Here is a 25222-nt window from a genome sequence, read left to right as displayed (position 1 = left end):
TGATTAGGACTGGAAAAAAGCAGCTATGAAAGAACCAGATAAGATTCTCATGTGTGTGTGTGTGTGTGTGTGTGTGTGTGTGTATAATTATCAAAATAAGAAGTATCCGCTTACAGGAAAAAGATAAACTCATGAAATGTGATGCTGAAGGACAGTCCCACAGATACCACAAATTTCCCAAAAGAGAAATATAAATGGGCCCTAACATATCAAGCCTAAATTCTCACAAGCAGCCAAAATGTCTAAACTAAGGCTATCATACTGTTGACATATCATGAGATGACATGGCTCACTGGAGAAGACAGTAATGCTTAGTAAAGTGGAAGACAGCAGGAAAAGAAGAAGACCGTGTTACAGATGGATTGGTTCAATCAAGGAAAATATGCCCAAGTCTGCAAGAGCTACTGCAGAGCTACTGATGACCAAATCTTAATTCTTAGGATTCCCATAAATCAATGCTGACTGAGAGCAAATAACTATAATCGCAACAATATGGGAGAGCCTTCTTCCACTGCTCAGTACTAATGAGGGAGTACTATGTCCAGAGAATGACAAAGGCAAAGCCCCTCTAAAGAAACTTGCCAAGAAAAAACACTGTGATACGGTCACCTTAGGGTCACCATAAGTCACAGCAACTTGAAGGCACACAACAACAAGGACAATGTCCACTTCTGGTCACAACATTGTAAACAAAGTGGGGAATAATTTTAAGGAGGCCAAGAAAAAATAATTAGTGGGTATGAAGAACTTTACATAAGAGAAAAGATGATGGGAATTAGGTTTGTTTAGGCTGGAAAAGATTATAGGGGACCAAATTAGTCTTCTGGAGGAGTGTGTGTGTGTGTGTGTGTGTGTGTGTGTGTGTGTGTGTGTAACTGGCTTAAAGAACATAGTGGTCAGCTGTTCTTTCCTGTTGTAGGGCTACTAAGAAAAAAAACAGGCATAGATTCCAATCTTTAAACCCAGCTGTAAAGCATAACTTGAAGCAGAGCTGTTTGTATAAGTAAAGGATCCTCAAAATATTTGCTTAGGGATGTGGTGGAATCTCCATTTAGAAGAAAGGTGGGCAACCTGTAGTCTTCTAGCTCTTATTAGACTGTATCTCTCAGTTGGAGAGATGGACAGTTATACTCAACTGGCATGGCCAAAAGTTAAGTCTAATGGGAGAGGGTGTGCAACTTGGAAAGCCATAGGTTGCCCACCCCTAATCTAAATGTTTAGAAGTCTATTGGAATCAATTAATTTGAATTGAGTCAATTCACAAGGAAGCAGTTCGCAATCAACATTACTGTAGTATTGTTATTAGGCCTAATATTGACACTGGTTCTTTAACAAAGTTTTTTTTTTTTTAAAAGCTAAACCATGGCCCATGGGGTCCCTTTTAACCTGAGCTTCTGTTCTGCAAAACAGGTGTTATTAGCTTCTTTTGTTTGTGGCTTTGTTCTCCATTCATATTAATTAGGATCAGTGTCAAACAACTAATGTAAGTTTTCCTTCCACTGCCACTCTACATTAGGCTTATGAAAATGAGGTACCAATTGCATCACTTTGTGGTTTGAAATGATTTCACATCCAGCTGAAGAGCAGCCATTTTATTTTATTTTATTTTATTTAAAAAACTTTTTAAAAAACTGCTTTTTTGCAACTACATCTGCTAAGCCTGTGGCTTGTCTGTTCCAACACATCTTGCAGACAGGATGTGTGTGTGTTATTATTTGGACAGTTGTGGGGTGGGGGGGAATTGAGAGACCGAGATTGGCACACTAAAGAATTACAGATAATTTAGATACAAAAATCGTAACGACTATGGAGAAGTCTCTATTCTTCCTGCCACATCCTATCAACAAAGCATTCTTTCCTTCCCTTAGCACCAGATGGGCAACTGTTACAGATCCAAGGGTCAGTTTTCTTCTCTAGGGTGCTAAAATGGGCAAAATACTGTACCAAAATAAAAATAATTTAAAAAATCAACCCAGAAATAAATCTTGTTTTATGGTAAACAGTCCAGGGAGGGGGCTGCAACCTCCTCAAAAGGTAAATTACTGCAGTAGTGATTAACTCAATTAACTCAGGAGAAAAGAGGAAGGGGCAGAATCTTACCCTTTCTACTGGGGTCAAGCAAAACTCAACTGTTGCAATCTCTCCTTTGTTGTTGCTGTTGTTGTTCTTGTTGTGTGCCTCCAAGTCATTTTTTTAATTATGGTGACCCTAAGCCGAACCTACCATAGGGGTTTCTTGGCAAGTTTCTTGCCATTATCATCTTCAGAGGATGAGAGAGTATAACTTGCCTATGGTGACCCAGTGGGTTTTTATGCTCAAGCAGGGATTTGAACCCTAGTCTCCAGAGTCATGGTCCAACACTCAAATCGTTACACCACAGTGAAGTCAAAGGCTTTCATGGCCAGCATCCATAGGTTTTTGTGGGGGTTTTGGGCTATGTAGCTCGAAAAAAACACAAAAAACATTACACCACACTTTCCTAGCCTGTATGTTATTCCTCAGTAATATCTTTTGCCATATTAACTACATTCTGATGTTGTTTGGCTTCCCATATCCCAGTTTTCACTTGTGAAATGTTGGCGGGTATGCAAGAGGACCAGAGCTTGCACACCCTTGCCTTTGCATATGTACTATGGCTGTTCTTATTGCTGGACCCAGAACATACATAGACTACCCATGGAGCTGTCCATCATAATGCATCTCCTTTTTCCAAACTGTTTTCGAGACAATATTTGATTCCAACAAATGAACTGTTCCTGTTTTATAGATGCCAGCAACAAAACTGAGGGAGTTTTGATATATTTAGGCAGTGGTTTTGGAGACGTATAAAGATTGCACTTATCTGGGAGGAATGAGGATAGATATGTCAAAACCTCATGGGAAAGAACCATTACTCTGGACTGTACGACCTTGAACATCCCTGTTGTGGTTAGGAACAGAAGTTAGGAAGGATCAAGACTGGTTAGACCACCAGTTAATCCCAGGAATCTCCAGGTAGAGCCAGGAAAGAATCCTGCCTAGATTCCTGGAGGGACACTGCTAGCCAGAGTTGACAATACTGCCCTACATGAGCCAGCTTTTGACTCATTATAAGGCACCTTTCCCTGTTCTTACTCCAAACTATCAAAAATCAGTTCATCACTTGCCATGAAGATATTTTCCAATATAAATATAAATTTAATCATATTCCCAGCAATGTGCCCTTCATTTCGCAGATTTTTGCAATTAAATAAGCAGTTGCAAAACCATGAACTCAGTAGTTCTAAGAGCACTATATAAATAGGGATGGATTCCAAGTCTTTTAAAATGAAGACTAGAATGGAGCAATACTGCTACAAAACGAACACTTTCTGAACTGAATAAGAAGTTCAGTTGCTCTACGTATTTTGTGATGGAAAGCTTTCCCCCTCCCCCAGGTTACTTGGTGATGTTTACAATGTGTGAGGAACAGGTTCAAAAATGAGAAAATAGGGGTTGTTTGTAATGCCAAGAAAAGTACGGGTAACATAGGACTGGTCATCCCTAGGCAATTCTGGATTCTTCCAAAACAGAAAACGCCGTCACTGTGGACTTTGAATAGCCTGGCTTAAATCAAGAGTAGAACCTGTGCCGCCACCACCCCAATGATGTTCCTATCACCCCAGCCCAGCCAGTATAACGTATGGTCAAGGATTATGGGAGTTGTATTCTAACATCTGGAGGACTATCAAAGGCTTTACTCAAACTCCAGCTATCAAATGGCTTTAAAGCTAATGGGCTTAAAGCTATCAAATGGCTTGTAGAGGAACAACTTGGCAGGAGAATAAAGCCTCCAAGAAGTAAAAACAACTCTTTGTCTTTGTATGGACAAGAAGCCAGCAGCTGTACTGTAAACAGGAACCATTCATCCACTGAAGGAATGACTGTGCAGGTCATACCATGCAAAAGCAAAAATATATTGGGTCAAATATCAGTAGGAAACAGTTACAATTTGACTGCAGGTTACGTAGACCTTGGATATGGAATGAAAATAGTTGTGTGTGTACCTAGCTCCACAGAAGAGTCTCTGTTTGAACCGACACAAAGAATGCACTGAAGAATGGGTTAAACAATGGCATGATAAATTCAGTACACTCAGCATGTGGCAGAACAATCTCCCACTTGTGACTTAAACTATGGGACACAACAGGCCCAGGATATATTTGCTGCCTGAGGCGAAGAACAATATGTGACCCACCTCTACACAAGCAGATTGTACTGCCAGTTGAAGCTTATGTCAACATTGGCAATGGGACATCATCCTCCATTTCCCCTAAGGAGAGCAGGCTAGATTAGAGAGTGTATGCCAGATTGCCTGGAACACACAGTAGTATCTTTCAAGACAGAGGGGGTGTTGCCACTCTTCTCCTCCTCTTCCAGACCTTCCAGAAAAGCAAAGTGGTTTAGCACCCCAGCCATTTGTTGTTGTGAACTCTAAGAATTCTCTTCTTACTGAAGGAAGCACAAAATCATGGAAAGGGACATCCACTTAAAATTGTTCAGCATCAACCAAAGGCAAACCTACCTAACCTCAGTATTGTTGCTAAAGTATGCAGTCCTTCATTTAAAAAAAAAAAAACCTGACAATCTATTATGAACTGCAATTTATTATGAAATAAATAAAATATGAAAATGATTTTTTATATGATATGTAATTACCACATGCAATATTGCCACTAGGGATGCTGAGTATTGTGTCGTCATGGAGCATGCGCCTCTGCTCTTCAGATCTAAAGTGTGACATTTCCCTCCCTATCCCCACACCATCCGATTTAGTTTCTGCTTGTCACTGGAATTTCCACTTATCTTTTTGATACTTCCTGCAGTTAATGGACTCTCCATAGCAGAAATTCTCAAGTGTCTTTTCTTGAGAACAAAAAATGTGCATTCTGGTCTGTGAGGAAGCCAACCGTAATTGATATCCACTGTGTTTGCAGGCCCCTCTAGCTTCACATCTGCTTTGCCTGTTTTGGTCAACAAACAACAAGATGCACATGTGCCTCATAAACAAGATTGTGGATTCATTTTGTTTATTCCAGCACTCAAGATGATGAGAGTTGCTGGCTGACCATTGCCTAGGCCAATAGCCCAGAACTTACTTAGTTGATGGAGAGCTAATGGCTAGGATTTTATTTCATCATAGGAGGGAGTATTTCAGTGTGTTTTGAATTCAGGAGTTTTCAGAGCTTGGGAAAGGTGACTGGGAATATAGCTCAAAATGAGTAGGAGGGTGTGTGCAAACAGCATGTTGCTTTTCAGGACACAGGAAGAGACAGTAAGACTTGGGTGTTAGCTGTGAAGGCATCTGGAGGCTGCAAGTCTTTGACCATCTGGCAGGGGATAGAAGCCATGGGACCCTTTCACATTACGCAGTTATGGCACAATGATTCTACTTTAAGTGCTATGGCAATTTCCTATGGACTTCTGGGGATTGTAGTTTGTTAAGAAGCACCCTGACAATTCTAAGTGCCTCTCCCTGAATTACAGATCCCAGGAGTCCATATGATAAACCCATAGCGGTTAAATTGTAGTGTTATACATGTGTAGCATGGAGGGGCCCTTTAAAGTGTGTTGGCACGTTGATACCATGTTTGATCAGCTTGTACATCTGTAAACAGAGCATAGATTATAAAGGCACCTTAAACCTCTTGAAATGGGGGTGGGGGCAGGAGGAATAGCCTATCCACTTGGGAAAGTGGGGGCATAAGCTTTTAACTGGAATAAAATCTGTTTGCTCCCATTATTTCCTTTCTGAATATTTCCTTTCTGAATAATATTTCCCATTAATTCCAATTTCTGGCAAATTGCAGAGACCAAAAGCAAGCCTCATTCCTTCAAGGTTAATTTCTGTTTTTCTTGTTGTTTCTCTGTATTTATTTTATTCTTTTTATATCCTGCCATTCTACTAGTACCATGTCTTGTAAAGTTAAAGCATGTCACTGCACCTTAAATTCAATTGTCTTGCCACCCTGTCCCTGAGCTATTCTTGAAAATAATGTTCTGAAGTTCCTTGAGCTTTCAGAGAAACTGGACTCCACCTCAAGAGACCTTTCAGAGTAAGGGGGCCAGAGAAGTTTCCATTCCATCAGAGTTCCACCGCCTACCAAGACAGCTGCTGAAACAACACTCAAAGGGAAGGCAGTCAGACATCTGTCATACAATGAATCAGACATGCGGGCTGGACCCTTCCCTCCACATTCCAGGCTAGAAGAAGAGAAAAGGAACTTTACACTCCATGGCTGAAGGCATGATATTGTGGGGGTTTTAACTAGGTAAAATTATAGTTTTTTGTCCTGAAGACAAGGGCTCTTCCATCCAGAGGTCTTTGTAGGGAGAACCAACCTCATATCTGGATTTGGACAAATGGCTCTCCACTACCAAAGATTTCAACCAAATCCACTGTGGTCCTTAGTATCTATTGCAGGCCACAAATCCTGTTTTTCCTTTCTCCCAGCTTATCTTCAAGATACTAACTCATTACACGAGGAGATTTATGTGTGGGATACAAAATAGATAGTATTAGTAGAATGGTGTCTTGTGTTAAACTTTCTGATCACATAGAAGGGTACTGGAATAAAAAAGTTGGAGTTGCTCCCTTGGATTGTATGGATTGGAAAATATAAAAATAACTAAGCTGGTTTGAACTTCAGGCCATTTCATGTGTGTGTTTTTTTAAAAAATCATTTATTGTAGTAGTACTATCTCTGAAAATATAATATTTCCAAAATTAAAACAACTTAATAAATAAAAATGCTTTCAATTGTTTGTTTAACATTAATCAGTTGTGTCTGCTGCTAAGAAGTGATTCTATTTCATAATACTTTTAAAATAAAAGTAATCATATTTATATTTTACATGTATAATGTAACATAGAACTTTTGTTTTATTCTCATTAGCATAACTATTATGTTATATGATCTTGTTAGTAATAGTAGTAAGTAGTAGTAAGTATACAAGACTATTGATGTGCTGGTTATTTAATAACTTGCCAAAGTTCGGTTTATCTGCACCTCACTGCAAAATAAACTTTTCAAAGGACAACCAGTGGCCAAAAGCCACAAACAAATAATACTGTTATCATTTTTGCCTGTCACGTGTCAGGTTGTGTGGATCATCTTATCTGAGTGACAAAAAAATCAAAGATGCACACACACACACACACATACACACACGTATACCGATATACCTCAATTAATGAAGCAGATGTGCTCTCAGGCTTTACTTCTTTAACAAAAACGTTCATGTCACCCCTCAGTCTTCTCTTCACAAAGCTGCGCCTGCCCAGCTTCTTCAGCTTCTCCTCATATGTTTTGTTGTCTATGGAGTTTATCACACGGGAGGAATTTCTCTTAATTTTGAATGAAAAGAAAATGGTGCCAAAACGTATTCACGTGAATTCGCTAGTTCAGCGAATTTACGTGAATTCGAATTGCATTCGAAATTACTTCCCATTGCCCGAAAATAGCTTGCCATTGCTTGAAATTGTGTGTGATCGCCTCTCATGCAATAATGTTAAACCCCATGATTGCGTTCAGATTGCCATTGGATTATACTTCCAATTTCTCTTGTCTGATAACGTCCTTTGCCTCTTATCATCCTTGCTGTCATTGTCTGAACCTGCTCCTACTTGACTACATCCTTCTTAAAATGATGCACCCAGAACTGAACACAGGTAAGGCCTTCAGAATATAGTGGGACACTTACATCCCTCAGCTTGGAAACTATGGTTCTATTAAGGCAGACAAAAACAGTGTTTACCCTCATTGCTGCATCATCACATTTGCTGGCTCATGTTCAATTTATAATCAGTCATAAGCCCAAGGTCCATTTCCCATGTAGTATTGCTGAGTCAAGTATCCTCTGTCCCAAACTGTGGGCCCTTAGTATCCTCTAGACTCTTGCATTAATAAAAATGAATGCTTGCCAAACAGTCTCCCACCCAGAAAACAACGGGAAGAAGAACAATGACATATGATAAGTCCCAGCCAAAGATGCTATTATTCTGAGATTATTATGATTTACTTTGCCGCCTGCCATGCAGTGGGGCAAGCGGTATCACGCTGGCATGGGGGCAGAGTCGGGGCATGTGTTGTGTGGACGCCATACCCCCACTCCGCCCTAATGCCAGCCTTTGATGCTGGCCTGTCAAGGCTGTTAGTCTCCTAGCAGATATCAGGCTAATTGAAGTCCCATAACTATTATTGATACTATTAACTATTAATTATACCCAAAGGGTCTGACCAAGAGCGCCAAAGGGCAGGATGGGCTCTCTAGCCTTATGGCAACCATCCTAGGAGAAGGAAAACTCAAACCCGGGCAGATGGTGCTCGTCTAACCCTGTAAGGTCAACCATCTAAGAGAAGGAAACTCTAACCAAACCTATGACCCAAGGACCTCGCTGCCACCGTCCATGCTTGTCAAGGCCTCAGCAGTCGAACCTCAGGTTTAAAGAGTGAGGCCAGTTCTGTGCACGCTGTGCTCCACCAGAAAAATCCATTGCACAGGCTGGAAGGATACATCCAACGTCATCAATGCGCTTGTAGAAAGCACGGATGAGTCCTTCCTGAATCTTCATTCGCGAAGTAAAGCCACAACAACAACAACAACAACATTTGAGATTTCTGAGATTTGTTTCTGAAAAGCATCATCCACCACCTCTTCTTGATTTGGTAGCTTGTAGTAAACTCCTACAACAATGTTACATTTATTTATTGCTCTATTTATTTTTAACTAAATGATCTCCACTGGTCCTCTCTGATCACTCTCATGGATTTCTATACAAGTAAATTTGTCTTTAACATATAATGCTAATTCCCCTCCTTTTCTGCCACATCTATTGTTTTTGAATAGGTTATACTCTTCAGTTGTAATATTCCCATCATGGGGCTCATCCCATCAGGTTTCTTTTATGCCTGTAAAGTCATATTTACCTTGCTGCACTAATACTTCAAGCTTATCTTGTTTGTTTCCCAAATTCTGTGCATTGGTGCAATATTCCCATTGTTCTCATCTATTTATTTACTGTAAGTTTTTCTGTGGATCACATCATCTCCCTTAGATTCTTCTCTAAAATTTACTTTATATATTTAGAGCTTTCCTTTGGGCTGATGTTTGAGCTATGATCTCCAGCCCTTCCAAGAATTTCATTTAAAGCTCTCCTGATCAGGCTTGCCATGTCCAGTAAAAAGTCTTTGTAAAAAGTAGATTCTTTGCCAGAGGCTTAGTTAGCTGAAAGTTCCTGTATATATTATATAAATATAATGTATTTAATAAGTCAAAAACCAAGTGTTTACTTTGGCAAATTAAAAAAAAGCAAACATTTACTTGGATGCTGAGTAGACTTTGAACACTCATGACAGAGAAACATAAAGTGAGTCACACTCACAAAAGCCAGGGACCAGTCTTAATTGTGAGCAAGACTGCAGCATGTTCAATTGGAGCAGGCTTGCTGACCTCATAGATGAAAATACTATTTAAGATCTGGTAACCAGATGTTCCACTAGAAAGTAGGCAGCTGCAAGCAGTGGTTTTCCAGACCGCTTCAGCAGTTAGTTCAAACGATTCTAGCAGAAGATATGATTGCATTAGCTTTTCTCTTTGCCTTGCTCTGGGACAGAGCTCCTGGCTGGGGATTCAAGGATGGAGTTCTACATAACTCTATTTGGTTAGGTAAGATATTTTTCCTCTCTGTTTCCAATGATAAAAATTGAGTCTGCAGAAATAGCTACTTTTTTTTATATACTGGTGCCAAAATTCTCACATACCATGGATGGAAGACAGCATCTTAAAATAATTTTAACCAAATAAGGGAATGATTGCACTGTTTGCCTTGTTGTTCTTTTTTTTTTCTTAAAAAAATACATTTGTGAAAAATAATGCTTCGGAAATGTGAGAAGTGATAGCATCTGAAAGTTGTACAGAAAGCCAGACCTTAAGAGGTAAGGCATGGGGGTGGGGTAATGAAGAGGACTAAGAAGAAACAGCTGTGCAAGATATATATTGGCCTTTGTTTTATACATATATGTAACTTTGGGATAGCCCATATAGAATGCATTTGGAAAACATGCACGGTGAAAGAAAAATGTTTGCAGCATTTCAGAGCAATTGTACTTCTTGTATCCTATTACCCTTGTTCTTCTCATTTATTTTTCTACGTAGCCATTTCTGTTTGTTATCTCTAACTTACTGCCATCCCACTGCTTATTCTCATACCCTGCTGTGGCCTTGCCTGTGTTTTGTAACAGCTGGGTTTTCGTTAGGAAGGCAAAGGACGCATAAACGTGCACAATATTTCAGTAATTGTCTCTCAGGGCAGAACAAAGTACAGTGGGAAGGCGAGGACTAGACCCAGGGATGCGAACAATAGCGATAGCCTTCCAGGACATCTTGTTCCACCTTCACCTCCTATCAGCATGTAGGCAGGTTGTGATTATAAAGCACAGAGATCTTCTCTCTTTCAGGGGCTCCCTGCTGAACCATAACATCGAAGGATAGACCAAGGAATTGCATTATTTTACCAAACTCTTATTTTTTCAGATGACAGTTACAAATAAGTCAAAGGTGCGGTTATAAAGATTACAGAGCAGTTGAGTTTGGTGGCCTCCATGCTAGTGGGGATGGGAATCTGCTCCAAGATTTTTAAAATATTTTTATTGAATATTAAAAACATACACTCAAAGCATATACTGTATACATCATTCCTTCATCAAATCATTGACATTATAAATATAGGCAGGATACAGACTGCCCAAAAGGGCGGTCTGCCGCTGTCCTAGTTTGCTGCACAAGGGAGCAGCAGTGGACAAACCACGTGGCTCTCTCACGCAGCAAAAAGAACCTGCAAAAAGCGGGTTCTTTTTGCGGTGCTGTTGTGATGCCACAAGGCGCCAATGGCGCACTTGCAGCATCATAAGGGCGCCAAGATGTGCAGACACTAGGCGTCCATCATGTCAAAGTGGCGGTGCCCATATGTACAGGGCGCCGCCATTTTGACGCCCTCATCATGTGCAAGGAGCGAGGAGCGTCTGAAAGCGCCACTCCTTGCACGTGACAACAGTGCCCCATAGGGCCCGTCTATCGAGCGTCATAGTTACATCAGTTAGGCATTAAATCCCACTTATTTTGTAATATATACTAATTCTATTAATTTTTACATAGAACAGTATGCACTAATATCTGTAAGAGGGTTTGAGGGTAAAGAGAAAGAAAGCAAAGCTAATTTTGTATATACAACTTTGCACCCATTATCTCTATTTTTCTTGTTAACTTCATTCCAACACTTTCCTCTTTTAATACCTTCCAAGTTTCTTTCTCCTTTCCAAATCCTTCCAATCTCTCCTCTCTCATTCATCAGTGTTTATCACACAGAGGTTTTTGCAGCTCAGATCCAGGGTGACTCCTGGTTCAGCAATGCGAATTCATGTTATAACGTGAATGTTTTATCACACGTGGTTGCCCTTCCGTTGCCCTTCCAAATTGAGGGGGAATCAAATTCAAGGCAAGTCACGTGATGCGGATTGAAGCAAAGCGGAGTGAGTGAAAATTGTATTACCACACCAGTGGGATTCAATAATTCAAATTGGCACCCTTGCACATGCTCAGTGGGGGTCTGAACACATCATGACCTTGTACGTTTCTGGGGTGAAAAGGGGAGCAAGTTCTTGCTCCTTGTTTTGCATAATTGCATGATTGCACAAATATTTGCCTTGTGAATATTTCTGTCTTCTTCATCCCCCTTTTTTATTTTCCCTTCCATTTCAGCAATTTCAACACACAGACAGACAGACAGACAGACAGATATCTCTATATTCACATTCACGCACATACACACATATATATATTCCCAAAAATGAGTTGCCCTGAAAGTGAAAGGACCACTGAAAGGAAATGGGGGGAAATTGCAGTGCTGCATCATGGGAAATTTGTAACCGGGGGGGGGGGGGTTTGCAGTGGTGTACCAGAGCAGAAGCAAAGTTGCATTCCATACCAGACCAATTTGGAGTGAAATCGAAGTGAGCTTGAAAGTGAATTCTGTGAATTCACTTTTTTCTGAATTCATCAAAATGAGGAGTCACTTTGGATTCACTGCAGAAGCACCATGGAAGGAGCTCCCATAGAAAGGAATCATGTCTGATAACATATTCACGTTATAATGTGAATTCGCATTGTTGGACCCGCAGTCACCCTGGAACTGAGCTGCAAAAAGCTGCAAAAACCTCCATGTGATAAACACCATCCTCATCCTTTCCCTATCTCCCTTCTCAGTTCCTTCCTTCTTTCCTTCTTTTCATCATCTCTTCAATCCTGAGTCCGTCTTCTTACATAACTTTCCCTCCTTAGACTTAGAATCTGCTTCAGTTTTAATCCAAACTTTAAGCTATAAGTTTGAGTGCAAAGTGCTGAATCTATATGGAGTTAGTGTTCAACTTGGATTGCTTCTTTAAACCTTAGGCTAAAACATACAGCAGATTTACTACCCCTCTGATATAGAGGCCAACAGCCACTATTGTGATAAAGGCAAGACTTTAAAGGACAAGGCTAAAGACAAAACCTCCAGGGGTTTTGGACATCAATTTCCAGAAATCCAAGCCAACATCATAAATGGAAAGGAGTGATAAGAGATGCAGTTTAAAATACCTCAAATAGATATAAAGCAGGCAGTGTGTATTTACAGGACAAGAGCCTTTTCTACATTATTAGTATTTTTTGTTGTTGTTGTGCCTTCAAGTCATTTCCGACTTATGGCGGCCCTAAGGCAAACCCATCATGGGGTTTGCTTGGCAAGATTTGCTCAGAGGAGGTTTGCCATTCCCTTCTCCTGAGGCTGACAGAATGTGACTTGCCCAAGCTGAGAATGAAACCCACTATTACAGAAAAGAAACTGATTCCTTGGTTCAGCAAAGAGGAAGTGACATTGATATTTGAGGTGCATGTAACTTTTTTAAAAAATTAATATCCTCCACATATTGAAGAAATGCACTGCAGAATCCTGGAGCCCTTCGTGGCTGCATCCTGTGCAATCCTGGGTTTTGCAGTAAATGAAATGCAGGATTCAGGAGGGGGCTGTCAAGGTTGACTTATTTCCAAAGCTTGATCTACCTCCAGTGCTGTTCTTGTAACTCTCTCTCTCTCTCTCTCTCTCTCTCTCTCTCTCTGGGGCAGGAAGATTAACCTGGTGCGGACATCAGCATTGGGGCATGCGGCATGCAGCCGGTCTGTTTAGCCCTTTTCTCTCTCTTTTGCTGTTCACACATGTTCAGTAACATATTCTGGAGGCAACTGCTGCCTTGCGTGTTGTAGGCAGATACACATGGTTATGGGAGGATCATTACTAGTGAACTCTTGACCAGCCAGATATAAACATCAGTTATCTGAATTCTGGTTAGTAGTTTCAATTCTTTTTTTTTTTTTCCCCTGCTCCATACACCACTCTTTTCACTGTGTTGTACAGCCTATCTCTCTGGCCCAAAACACATTGCAGCAATGATCCAGTTTGAGACCTCTTTAACTGCCTTGGCTCAGTTCTAGGAAATCCTGGGAACTGTAGTTTGTTGTGGCATCAGAGCTGTCTCACAGAGAAGGCTAAATGTCTGAAAAAACTACAGTTCCCAGAATTCCCCAGAACTGAGCCAGGACAGTTAAAGTGGTCTCCAAGTGGATTATTTCTGCAGTGTGTTTTGGACCTCTGCTTCTGACTGCAGCATAGGTCCTAAGTGGGTTTTTACAACAGCAGAAAAGGGCAAGTTTGGAGTAAAGAAATATCCAAAGGGCTGCTTAAACCAAGGATGGGCATTTTTGGTTCTCAGTAGCCCCACCTAGCATGGTCAATGGTAAGGGACTATGTGAGCAGTAATGCTTCACATCTGTTATTATTTAATGTTTATTTATATAGAACCATAAATTTGGATGGAACTTTACAGGCATCATCAAAACAGCATATAACCTGCCAATGGTGTACAATCTAAAAATCATAAAATATAATCTATACAAAATTAAGCAAATTATGCAGTTAAAATGCAAACTGTAAAAACAAGTATTACATATTATCAAATGCATCTGAGGAAGTAGACTGAAGTCTACGAAAGCTCATGCTACCAATTTCTTTCTGTTAGTCTCAAAGGTGCTACAAGATCTCTCTATGTACATATTATCAAATATAAAATTATAAAACAATATTAAAATACAGTTCCAAATGTCTTAGAGAACAAGAAAATCTTTAATTCAGATTTAAAACTAGCAAGAGAAGAGATAGACCCAGTACAGATGGACAGGTTGCGGCGTCCTCATCGCAAACTAGGGCTAGATGAGGCTGGGCATTTAGATGCCCAGCAGCCCTAGTCCATGAGGACACCGCCATCATGGCTTGCCGCCCTCCACACGGATGGTGCCATGATGGTGCAAGTGTCGCGCAGTGCCCAAATGGCACTGTCAGGAAGTGACATAATTGGGGTGTGTGCACGCGCCAATCACACCCCTTCCAGGAAGCTGCTTTAGGGAGGGAGTGCATCACTGCTGTGCCATTTGGTGGCTGCAGTAACAATGCAGAGCTAAAAGGGACGGCATGGAGCTGCCCATCTGTCGAGCCCCATAGTCTGCAGATGTTCAGGGAGGTAGTTCCAGGAGTATGGTGCAGCAAGTGAAAAAGATAAAGCCAAGCCAAGGAAGAAGAAACACTTGGCTGGGTAAGAAGCCCTGAGCTCCCAGACCGCAAATCTCAAACAGGATGGTGAGAAGAAATAAGGACTGAGAGATAAGAGGGAGCTAGGTTGTGTAAAGCTTTAAACATTAAGAGAAGAAAGCCAAAGGTTCCCAACCCTAGCTTAAACATTTTTCAACTTGCCGCTTCTGTATTTCAAATCACTCCTGATTCCTATTGTTTATTGCTTTAGAAATAGGTCTCTGTTACACATTTTGCATGTAACATGTGGGCAGGTATTATTATTATTATTATTATTATTATTATTATTATTATTATTATTTGTATCCCTCTCTTTTTCCAGAACTGGGACTCACAGCTGCTCAACAACATTAGAAAAACAATACAATTTAAAAAATAGAAAAATAGGAATTAAATTATTACAATATTTAAATAGATAGCTATTAAAAGAATAATATTATTATATTATAAGTTATTTTGTAGATAGACATTTCTGCTAATATAAACAGAGGGATTCATATAGCCGGTTGTAGCATGAGACAAATTCCAAAACTGTTATTGAGATAATACCTTCACTGTGGAGGTCCCCCTCACCCCCTACCATGCTTGCATCCAGCAATCCAATCATGGCAAGGGTCTGGAGATGTAACCCCCACAGTGCTGCTTTTTGGGTTGTTGTTTTTTAAATTTAATTAATTGCAAAATCGCTGGATCAGTAAAGCAACTACTTGCAAGTAGTTGCTTGGCCAATCAACTGATTTTGTGATTGATTGATTTTGTGTGTGTGTGTGTGTGTGTGTGTGTACACACACACACACACATATACATACATACACATACACACACACACACAAAGGCAGCACTGGGGGGTGACATCTCTGTGACATCATATGATTGACACATGAGCAGTGCAAATGAGAATGACAATCTTGTAAAAAAAAACTTGCACTGAGGTAAGGAAAAGATCCCCTTTATAGTGGGAGCTAGGGAAGGGACCTTTTACCAAAGCGGAGCAAAGCAGAGCAAAGGACCTTTTAGAACCTTTTAGAACCAATTTAAACTGCAAATGGGAATGAGGCTAAGGAGGGGAAACTTGTCCCTAGTTCTGTAAATCTCAACACATGGAAGGCAGCAGTCTGAAGCAGAGAGTCTCCACTACATCCATGGGCATTTAACACATAGATTTTTCATGATTTCTTCTCACTTAGAGAGACTCCATGGGTAGTGGTGACTCTGCTTCAGACTCATCACTTTCTATTCATATTGGGTAACACAAATGAGAACTAGCACATTCTCCCTCCTTGGGTGTTGCACACATACACACACACACACACACACATTTAATGTCTTAATAGGGCTATATAATAGTAAGCTACTGCCACACTGCAGAAAAGAAGCAGTTTAACACTGCTTTAACTTCCACAGCTCAATGCAATAAAGTTCAAGGATTTTTAGTTTGGTGGGGCACCTGAGCTCTCTGACAGAGAAGGCTAAATAGCACACAAAACTATAGATCCCAGAATTCCACAGCATTGAGCCATGCCAGCTAAAGTGATGTCAAGTTGCATTAATTCTGCAGTGTAGATGCAGCTGTGGTCTCATTTTTGCTGAGTTCACATCAGCCATCAACATATGGTAAATCTATCTGTGTTCTACATGAAACTGCTTATACAATTTATTTCTGTACTATTCAGTGAAGAGGATTGTGTTACGCTATTCCTTCCCCAAGAAAAAAATCATATTAAGAGACATCCTGAGAGTTATTTTTGGCTCTGGTCCCTATGGTGCAAGTAACCATAGTCTCTATGGTGGACAAATGCTTTCTGGGAAAGCAGTGCGGTTGCCACTGAGAACACAAACTTTGCTGTTTCACTTGGTTAGCCACCCATGTGAAGCAATGCCCAAGTGGGTCAGGCCACACAGAGAAGTTTTCAGTTTGAGCCAGACTACTGTACATTGTTAGAGTGGACACAATCCAAATGCTTCACACTGATGGATGATCAGGTCACCCATTCAGTAGTGTATCAGCAAACAACCTCACCAAATGGTGACACAACTGTTGACAGGTCAGAAGTTGAGGGACGATATGTTTCATACCTTTAAGAGGTGGTTGAACACAGCCTAGGAGTCAGGGAAGGAAAACTTGTGAATGAAGGAAGAACGTACAGTGTCAGAAGTAGTGTGAAAGGTGAGGGAGACACTGGGGAATACAAAAGGAACCAGGAATGGAAATGGAAGAGGTGGGATACTTTGGCCACAGAAAGCCATTGGTGAGTAATTTCTGAGCTTTGAAGCTGTAGCTAGCGCAGTGGGATGAAAGGAGGGAATGTACAGATGCTAAAAGCCCTTTAGTATCAGTTGTCAATGTTTGTTATAAGAGAGTAAAAGAGTTTTATTTTATTTTATTTTATTTTATTTTGCAAAATCTCACTAGACCTAGACCACCCACAGGTGCAGTTCAAAAAGACAAAGACTGTTTCTGTTTCTGTAGCAACTGCAAATAGTCCCTTCAAAGTATTTCAGTAACATCTTGGCTGTTCTAAAATGGAGCTGAGACTGTGGGTTTTTGTTTACAGTATTTGTTTAAGACTGAGAATCCCACATTCCCCTGTTGACAATCTAACCACAGCGAGACAATCCTTCTGTAGTTTGAAATTTATACTTCTGATCTGATTCCCAGAGAGCTCACAGTGGTTGAGAAGAAGGGCAAAGAGGATGCTAAGGCCATGCCTGTCCTTAGGTCTGCCTGGAAACGTTGGCATCTGGTCAGGAAGAATTTTGTCCTAATCCCTGAAGGATGAGAATTTTTTGTGGCTGTTCAATGATGAAGGAAGGCAGTTTCCACCTTGATTTTAAGAGTCACTTTAACTGGCTCTTGCATATTGAGCCCGATGCAACACAAACACAAATTAAGCTTTGCCTTACTGTTGCTGTTGTTTTGGTTGTGTTGTTGTGTGTCCACAAGTAATTTTTGACTTATGGTGACCCTAAGATGAACCTATCATAGGGTTTTCTTGGCAAGTTTCTTCAGGAGTGGAGGGGTTGCCATTGCCATCATCCGAGGCTGAGAGAGTGTGACTTGCCCAAGTTCATCCAGTGGTTTTTATGTTCAAGGAGGGAATTGAACCCTGATTTCCAGGGTCATAATCCAGCACTCAAACCACTATACCATGCTGGCTCTCACACTGGCCTTACTGTAGTTTTGCTTATAAATGCAGGCATGAACCCTTTTGCTGCAATGAATCAGTACTAAAAAGGTTTAGCTTGGATTGGTTCATACCCTGCATTTTTGTAATAATATCTGTTCACTTTCTGATGACAAGTAACACACTTGGGTACAGGAAAATGCAGCAAAATAGCATTAAACACACTTGAGTCTTGATCAGTTATGACTATATACTATTTATATCCTCATGGCTCAATAGCACACACACATTTTTTGCTCACACGCCATTATTGCTGTCCTTGCTCTCAGGATGGGAAAGCTTCTTTCTTCAGCACATTTTATTATCATGCAGTGCAGGAGGGAGAATTATGTTGCTCAGTTGCAATTGCCAGTATTCATCACCATAGGGTTCTGCCACACTGCGGAATTAATGCAATTTGACATGGCTTTAACTGCCATGGCTTCATCCTGTAGAATCCTGGGATTTGTAGTTTGTTGTGGACCAAAGCTCTCTGACAGAGAAGGCTAAATGTCTAACAGAACTACAACTCCCAGAATTTCATGGTACTGAGCCATGGCAGTTAAAGTGGGGTCAAACTGTATTAATTCTGTTGTGTAGATGCAGCCTATGCTGGCTAAGACTTCTGGAATCTGGAGTTCACCAACCTCTGGAAGGACACACGATTCCTACATTTGGTGTAAAGAAATCTTTCCCAACCGGGTGCCCTCCACAAGTGTTAAACCACAACCTCCACCAATCACAACCTGCATGCTGGCAGTGGGCAGTGGGAGTTACAGTCTCGCACACCTGGAAAGCACTGGGTTAGGGAAGTCAGAGCATTGGTGAAATGATATTTTTTCCCATAAGAAGCCCATAAGAAGTCAAGGTTGGTTTGTTTCACCCTGCTTCTCCCCACTTAATCTGGGTGGAGTTTATCTGCAATAAAAGTGGCAAATACGCACGTATGCTACTGAATCTGGCAAAATGGGAGGATTGCACAGAGTCCCGATTCCGAGCAGCGATCTCTCTGCCTGTAGCAAGAGAACAAAAGGAAGAAGAAGCATTGAAAAGGAGGTATGATGGTTTCAAAATGGGACTCAGCCAGAGGAAATTAAGCCTAGAGGAAAAGATCTGCTCCCTGCCCCCAACAATTGTTAGCCTAAACCCAACGGCTAGACCCTACTAGAGTAGGCCCACTAAATCAATGGCTAAACAACAAGCCAAAACTCATCTAACTTCCATTGATTCAGAAGCTTGACTATAGATCAGGGGTAGGCAACCTGCGGCCCGCGGGCCGAATGCGGCCCGGCAAGGCCTTGGGACCGGCCCAGCCCAGTCCTGTCGCCGATTGCCGCTGGGGCCTTTGGCGTCTTGTGTGAGGGCCATGGTGGGACAATTGTCTATAGAAGCCTCAGAAACATGCATTTATCTTAACATTTTTTAAAAAATCAGCAATTTTTTTCACATATCCTCCATTTTTTATTTAAAAAGTACCCTCCATTAGCAAATTTTGTCCTACATTTGTCCCAGTTTATTTATTTATTTAATTTTTTTAAAAAAAAAATATTTAATTATTTATTTTTTGGCTTCGGCCCCCCAGTTGTCTGAGGGCCAGCAACCCAGCCCCCGGCTCAAAAGGGTTGCCTACCCCTGCTATAGATGGAAGCAGCAAGTGGAATTTGGCCACTTCTTTTAGAAGTGTTCATACTATATTTACTTTGAGATATCTCTAAACCTTTGTTACTTGGCTGCTTCATTAGTTGGATGTTTCCTACCACATTCAGTGAGTGCACATTGCTTAATATCATTCACTGCAACCATGTACTGTACTGTATTGTAATTCACTTCATTTGGATGGAGCTAAATAATGATTTCATTCTCCATGCTGTTCCAAGACAACAATCGGTCACTGATGGGTCTTTCCAGGAGGCACTCTTTGTCTCACGAGAGAACCACACACTGATTGATGATTGACTACTGCAGGTAGCCAAATGACATCACTTCAGCAAGTGCTTCTGTTGGGGAATACATAACTGCTCTTTAACAACAACTTTGTATCAAGTTGTAGTTGTTAAGTAAGCAGTGACTTCTGCATCAGCAATTGCAGATCCTTTGTTGATTTCAAAAAAGTCATAGAGGACAAGACTACCAGTGGCTACTAAACAGGCTTTATTTGTGTGTGTGTGTGTGTGTGTGTGCGCACACACATGCACACATGCATGCCTTAAGTACCCAAGGCAGTGTGCCTCTGTATACCAGTTGCTGGGAACCCCACACAGATCAGTGCTGTTGAACTAATCCTGTTTATGGGGTTCCTCTGGTATGGACTAGATAGGCCTTTAGTCTGAATTAGCAACGCTCTTCTTATGTTCTTAAATTTCTAAAATCTCCCACTCCTACCATGATGTGATTTAAGTAATTCTTTAGAGGTAATGTGTTTCTTCTAGCTAATATTAATACATACACCACAAGAAAGAGGAGATGTATGCAAAGAAGGTGGAGATGTATGCAAAGAAGGAAAATCCCTGATACAAGCTGATTTATCCAGCAGGCATAGGGAAATCACTGGTCACCATGACTAAATTACTAGTCATTTTAAGGGGTGTACTCCCATAAAAGACCTTTCCATCTACAAAGGTCCTATGTTCAACTTTGTTTTAGGTTTTCAGATCAGAAATAACATGGGTCAAATACATGTTTCTTAAAGTAGACTTCTGAATTTAAAATGTCTGTTTAAAATAACATGATATACAATCTTATTTAAACTATTTCTTCTAATATTTTCATACTCCCCTTTTCATGGCCTCCTAAGAATCTGCTCTAGTCCATAGCTGCTTAGCAAATACTCTTGGAACCTGTTAAAGTCTCATTTGAATACGTTAGCTTTCTCTTTCCCTTTGCCAAGAAAAAAAGAATCACACCCACCAAGCTTATTGGAACACTCTGCTTTCATCGGCTTGTTGGCTTTCTATTACTAGGAACCCTTACTGAAGAACAGTTAGTGAAGTTGGAGGACTTTGAGAACATAGGGAAACATAACAGCCTCATCCTCTGCCAGAAAATTTTAAAAAAAAGAGTGCCATCCAGTTTTGTGATGGTCTACAAGGAGCTATTTCTGTTATTATGCAGGCTGAATTCATGGGGTATTTCAATACTGTTAAAATTACTCAGTACTGACAAGCTATTTTTAAAGACTTGTACAGAATGAAAAATTGTGATTTCAAGCTACCATTTTTATCACTATTATGTGCTGCCATTCCTAATTGTGCATGTCCAAAAATCCTAGTTTTTCCACTTGCAGTGCACTCTTTATTGGGAATAAGCCCCTTTAAATAGTTCAAGTCACCATGCATAAAACTGGGCTGTTATCCAAACTTTTGATAATCCTATTATGGGTATTCCCTGAACCATGCAGATAAAGGAAACTGCATTGAATTCCTCTTGAAATATCATCTCATGCCTTTGTATTTCTGTTTCCATTTACTTTTGTTTCTTTGTTTACTTTGTAATAATTGTGAGTCATAACCTTACAATGGGATGCTATGGAATAACCAGGGAACAACATAAGCTGTACAAGGTCACACTGTATTGAAAGGGATCTTGTAGCCTCTTTGGAGTTTATAACACAGGAGGAATTCCTCTTCATTTCGAATGAAAAGAAAGTGGGGCGAGAACGCATTCACGTGAATTTGCTAGTTCAGCGAATTTACGTGAATTTGAATTTCATTCGAACTGACTTCCCATTGCCCAAAAATAGGTTGCCATCACCTGAAATTGCGTGTGGTAGTCTATCATGCAATAACGTGAAACCCCATGATTGCGTTCGGATTGCCATTGGATTATACTTCCAATTTCCCTTGTCTGATAAACTCCGTAGAAACCACTGTGTGGAAGAAGTTGTATTAGTATTAGTAACAGTAGTAGTACTAGTATTAGCCCTCTTTTCCCCCAAAACTGGGATTCAGAGCAGCTTACAATTATTACAATTTAAAAATTGTAAATTGCTTACAATTTAGAAGTTGTAGCATAAGCTTTCATAGACTTAAGTCTGCTTCCTCAGATCCATCTTCCATCCTTTAATAGCTGGTGGCTTTGATGCCAAAGGAGCAATGAATCCACTCCAGGATTTAGTCAAACTTGCAATGAACTGTCTAAAGTGGTAAACCATGGCCCCCAAACAGGTACAAATCCAGATTAAACCACCAAATGTATTCACTATCCCAATGACATAGAAACTACCTGTTAAAGGCCTACATGGCTTGGGCCCAACCTATTGGAAGGATCGCCTACTTCTGTACAATCCGCCCCTGCGTCCTCTGGGAGGAACTTACTGCAGCCTATAAAGACCAGATTGACTGCGACCTACCAAAGGGCTTTTTCTGTAACTGCTCCCAACCTGTGGAATGGCCTGCCAGACGAGATCCATCAAATCACCAATCTAGATAGCTTCAAGAAAGCTGTTAAGACGGATCTCTTCCAGCAGGCCTTCCCAGAATAAATTACTCGGCCATGCAGCACCACCCCACATATATCTGATGACTCTGCCCACCGTTATTGTTTTAATTGTTCGTGTAATTTTAACCTTAAACTGTTTAATTCTTTTTTAAGAGGGGGGGGGAGATATTTTGTATATATGGTGTATTCTTTTAACATTGTCAGCCACTTTGATTGTTTTTACAAAAAGTGGGGTAGAAATAAGTTTTATTATTTATTTATTTACTGCTTCCAGCTTGATTCTGCAGGGATGTAGAAGCTAGATGCTGATGAGAGTACACTCATCTCTCCACATTTGTAGCTTTAGAGTTTTGTGGATTTGATTATTCACTGATTTTATTAATATGTTCTCTCTAGGAATATCTAGGTCCTCCAGTGAAACTCTATGGTCAACTTTAACCAAGAGTCACACTGAAGGTCCTACAGATTCCTAGAGAGAACACTTACTTAGGCCTTTGTAGCTCCTCCAGTGAAATTATATGATCAATGTCTGGCAGATGTTGATCACAGAATTGCACTGGAAGACCTAGAGGTGCCTAGAGAGGTGTTTTCTCAGGTAAAAATATACAGTAGTGTTTTTGTTATTTGCGGGTTTTCCACATTCACAAGGATCCTGTGCCCCTAACCCCAGCAAATGTGGAAGGACGAGTGTACTACTGTGGAGATAATTTTTTGTCTAGAATTTTGGGACTCAGGGGCACTTGGGAGTCTCCTGGGGCCACAAAACAGAAACTGGAGGTCCACATGTGGCCCACAGGCCATGCTGACTGAGGTTTCTGGGAGCCGAAATCCAAAACAGCTGGAAAGGTGAAGATTCTCTTTAAACTGTTTTAACTACTGAGCCCATACAGACAGGCCAAAATAAAGCTGCTTTGGGTCACTTCGGAGATATGCTGTTTAAATGATGCATGTGTTCTAAGGGGGCGTTCCCACTTGGCAGATAAAACGGATTATATTGGAGCGATTCTGATTCGGATTATGTTCCGGGAATAATTCGAATTTTTTCCATCATTTCCATTACCAAAAGGGGCAAATTACCTCAATTCATTTAGACCCTGTTTTCATTCCCATTTATTTTAAATCGCTTTATGTTAAAGCAAATTAACTTGCTCCCCGTTCTCATTTGTATCCACAAGCTGTCAATCAAGTGTGTAGGCTTCAGACGTCACAAGCCTAGGGTTTTTTTGTTTTTTGAGGGGGGTCAGCCAATGAAAATCAGCTTCATCCAAGGTTCTTCTGTTTTGTCTCCCCAGACTAAAAGGAGACTTGGCAAATTGGATCAAGGAGAAGAAGGCAGCGGGCTTCATTATTGGGGAGAGAATCTTTGGGGAAGAGAGAAGATAAGGCTCGATCCCCCCCCCCTCAGACCCCTGGGCGTCCAGGCTCTCCATTCCCCAAAATCGCTTTGCCTCCCCCATTGCTCCTTGGGCTGTTTGGAGGGCGATCAAGCAGGGATGTCCTACAATGCCCATCCCATAGTTCCTCTGGAAGGAGCCTCCTTTCCCAAAATCGCTTTGTCTCCCCCATTGCTCCTTGGGCTGTTTGGAGGGCGATCAAGCAGGGATGTCCTGCAAAGCCCATCTGCTGCTCAGGTGCTCAGGCAGAGGTGAAAAAGAAAAGTTTAAAATGGTGTTCAATGGCTCTCCTCACACATCAGTCTATGAATAAGGAGCAGAGGGGAGGTTGCAATCCACCCGGGGGAAAGTCTATGCAAATTGAAGAAAATGGTGCTGGCAATGCAGAAAGAGACCAAAGAGGATGACACCCCCAAGCCAGCCCCTTGAGCGCTGCTCCTCCCATCTCCAGGTTCCCGAATCAGACACCCTTTGATTCCCATTCAGATACCATGAATCGTACCCTGCTTTCAAAAATAACTCACGTTATAACCTACTATTTTTTTAAACCGAATTATAGGCTGATAAACCGGTTTAAACATTTTAATTCGATTCTAATTCGAGATGCTGTGGGAACGAATGAGGGGTAATGTAGATTAAATTCGAGCTTCAGTGGGAACGATGCACCCTAAATTCGGATCATGATCCGCTTTATAGGTAAGTGGGAACGACCCCTAAGAGGCTAGAAGCCGCACCAAAGCCACACTCCAGTCCTAAGGACTGGAGCACGGCTTTGGTGCAGCTTCTAGATGTGTGTAACATTTAAACAGCATATCTCCGAAGTGACCCAAAACAGCTTTATTTTGGCCTGTCTGTAAGGGTCCTACTGTTTCCGTTTTAATGTGTAGTTTTATTTAAATTATTTGTGAAGGGAGGAGGGTTAGGGGGTTGGGGGAACGTTTTGATCATTTGTTTGTATAATTGTATTTGATTCCTGCTGTTACCTGCCTCGAGGAGGGATACAAATTATTATTATTATTATTATTATTATTATTATTATTATTATGGGGTATTTTAAAACAATTTAAAAACTACTGATAGATAGAGATGAATCTGTGTTCAGCCTTGACAAAATCCAAGGGATGCCATTGTTTCCAGGGTGCTGGTGCCCATGAAGAATGGAAAGTCAATGGAAGTCCTCAAAAATGTGGTTACGTTAAAATATATGTATGTATGTATATAACTCACTGTTGCCTTGGCTTTGACTTCACAGAGCGAGCAGCAGGGGTATACCACAGAGAAGGAAGAATGGGGAAGTATCAGCTCACATACGCAGAGGCAAAAGCAGTGTGCGAATATGAAGGAGGACACCTGGCCACATACCAGCAGCTGGAGGCTGCAAGAAAAATAGGTATGAGCACACAGGATATGGAATTGCTGTTGGGGAGTGTGCAATTCTCCTGCATGCCATAATGTTAGAGGCTATAGAGGCTCAAGCGGGATATTATTATTATTATTATTATTATTATTATTATTATTATTATTATTATTAT

The 25222-nt window shown here is 40.8% G+C and overlaps 1 protein-coding gene across 1 annotated transcript in view; it reads left to right on the top strand.

Annotated features, from left to right (window-relative positions):
* The first annotated feature begins 9388 nt into the window (after positions 1 to 9388).
* Positions 9389 to 25222, top strand: part of TNFAIP6 (TNF alpha induced protein 6) — a 26638-nt gene continuing 10804 nt past the window's right edge. The window contains exons 1-2 of the mRNA XM_042446481.1: positions 9389 to 9687; positions 24943 to 25080. Coding sequence (XP_042302415.1) covers positions 9594 to 9687; positions 24943 to 25080 — 232 coding nt within the window. The 5' untranslated portion in view covers positions 9389 to 9593. The remainder of the gene's footprint in view (positions 9688 to 24942; positions 25081 to 25222) is intronic.

This window comes from Sceloporus undulatus, chromosome 1, assembly GCF_019175285.1.
Source record: "Sceloporus undulatus isolate JIND9_A2432 ecotype Alabama chromosome 1, SceUnd_v1.1, whole genome shotgun sequence".
Taxonomy (NCBI): Eukaryota; Metazoa; Chordata; class Lepidosauria; order Squamata; family Phrynosomatidae; genus Sceloporus; species Sceloporus undulatus.
Note: the sequence above shows the minus strand (reverse complement) of the source record. Positions and strands in the feature narration are given on the sequence as shown.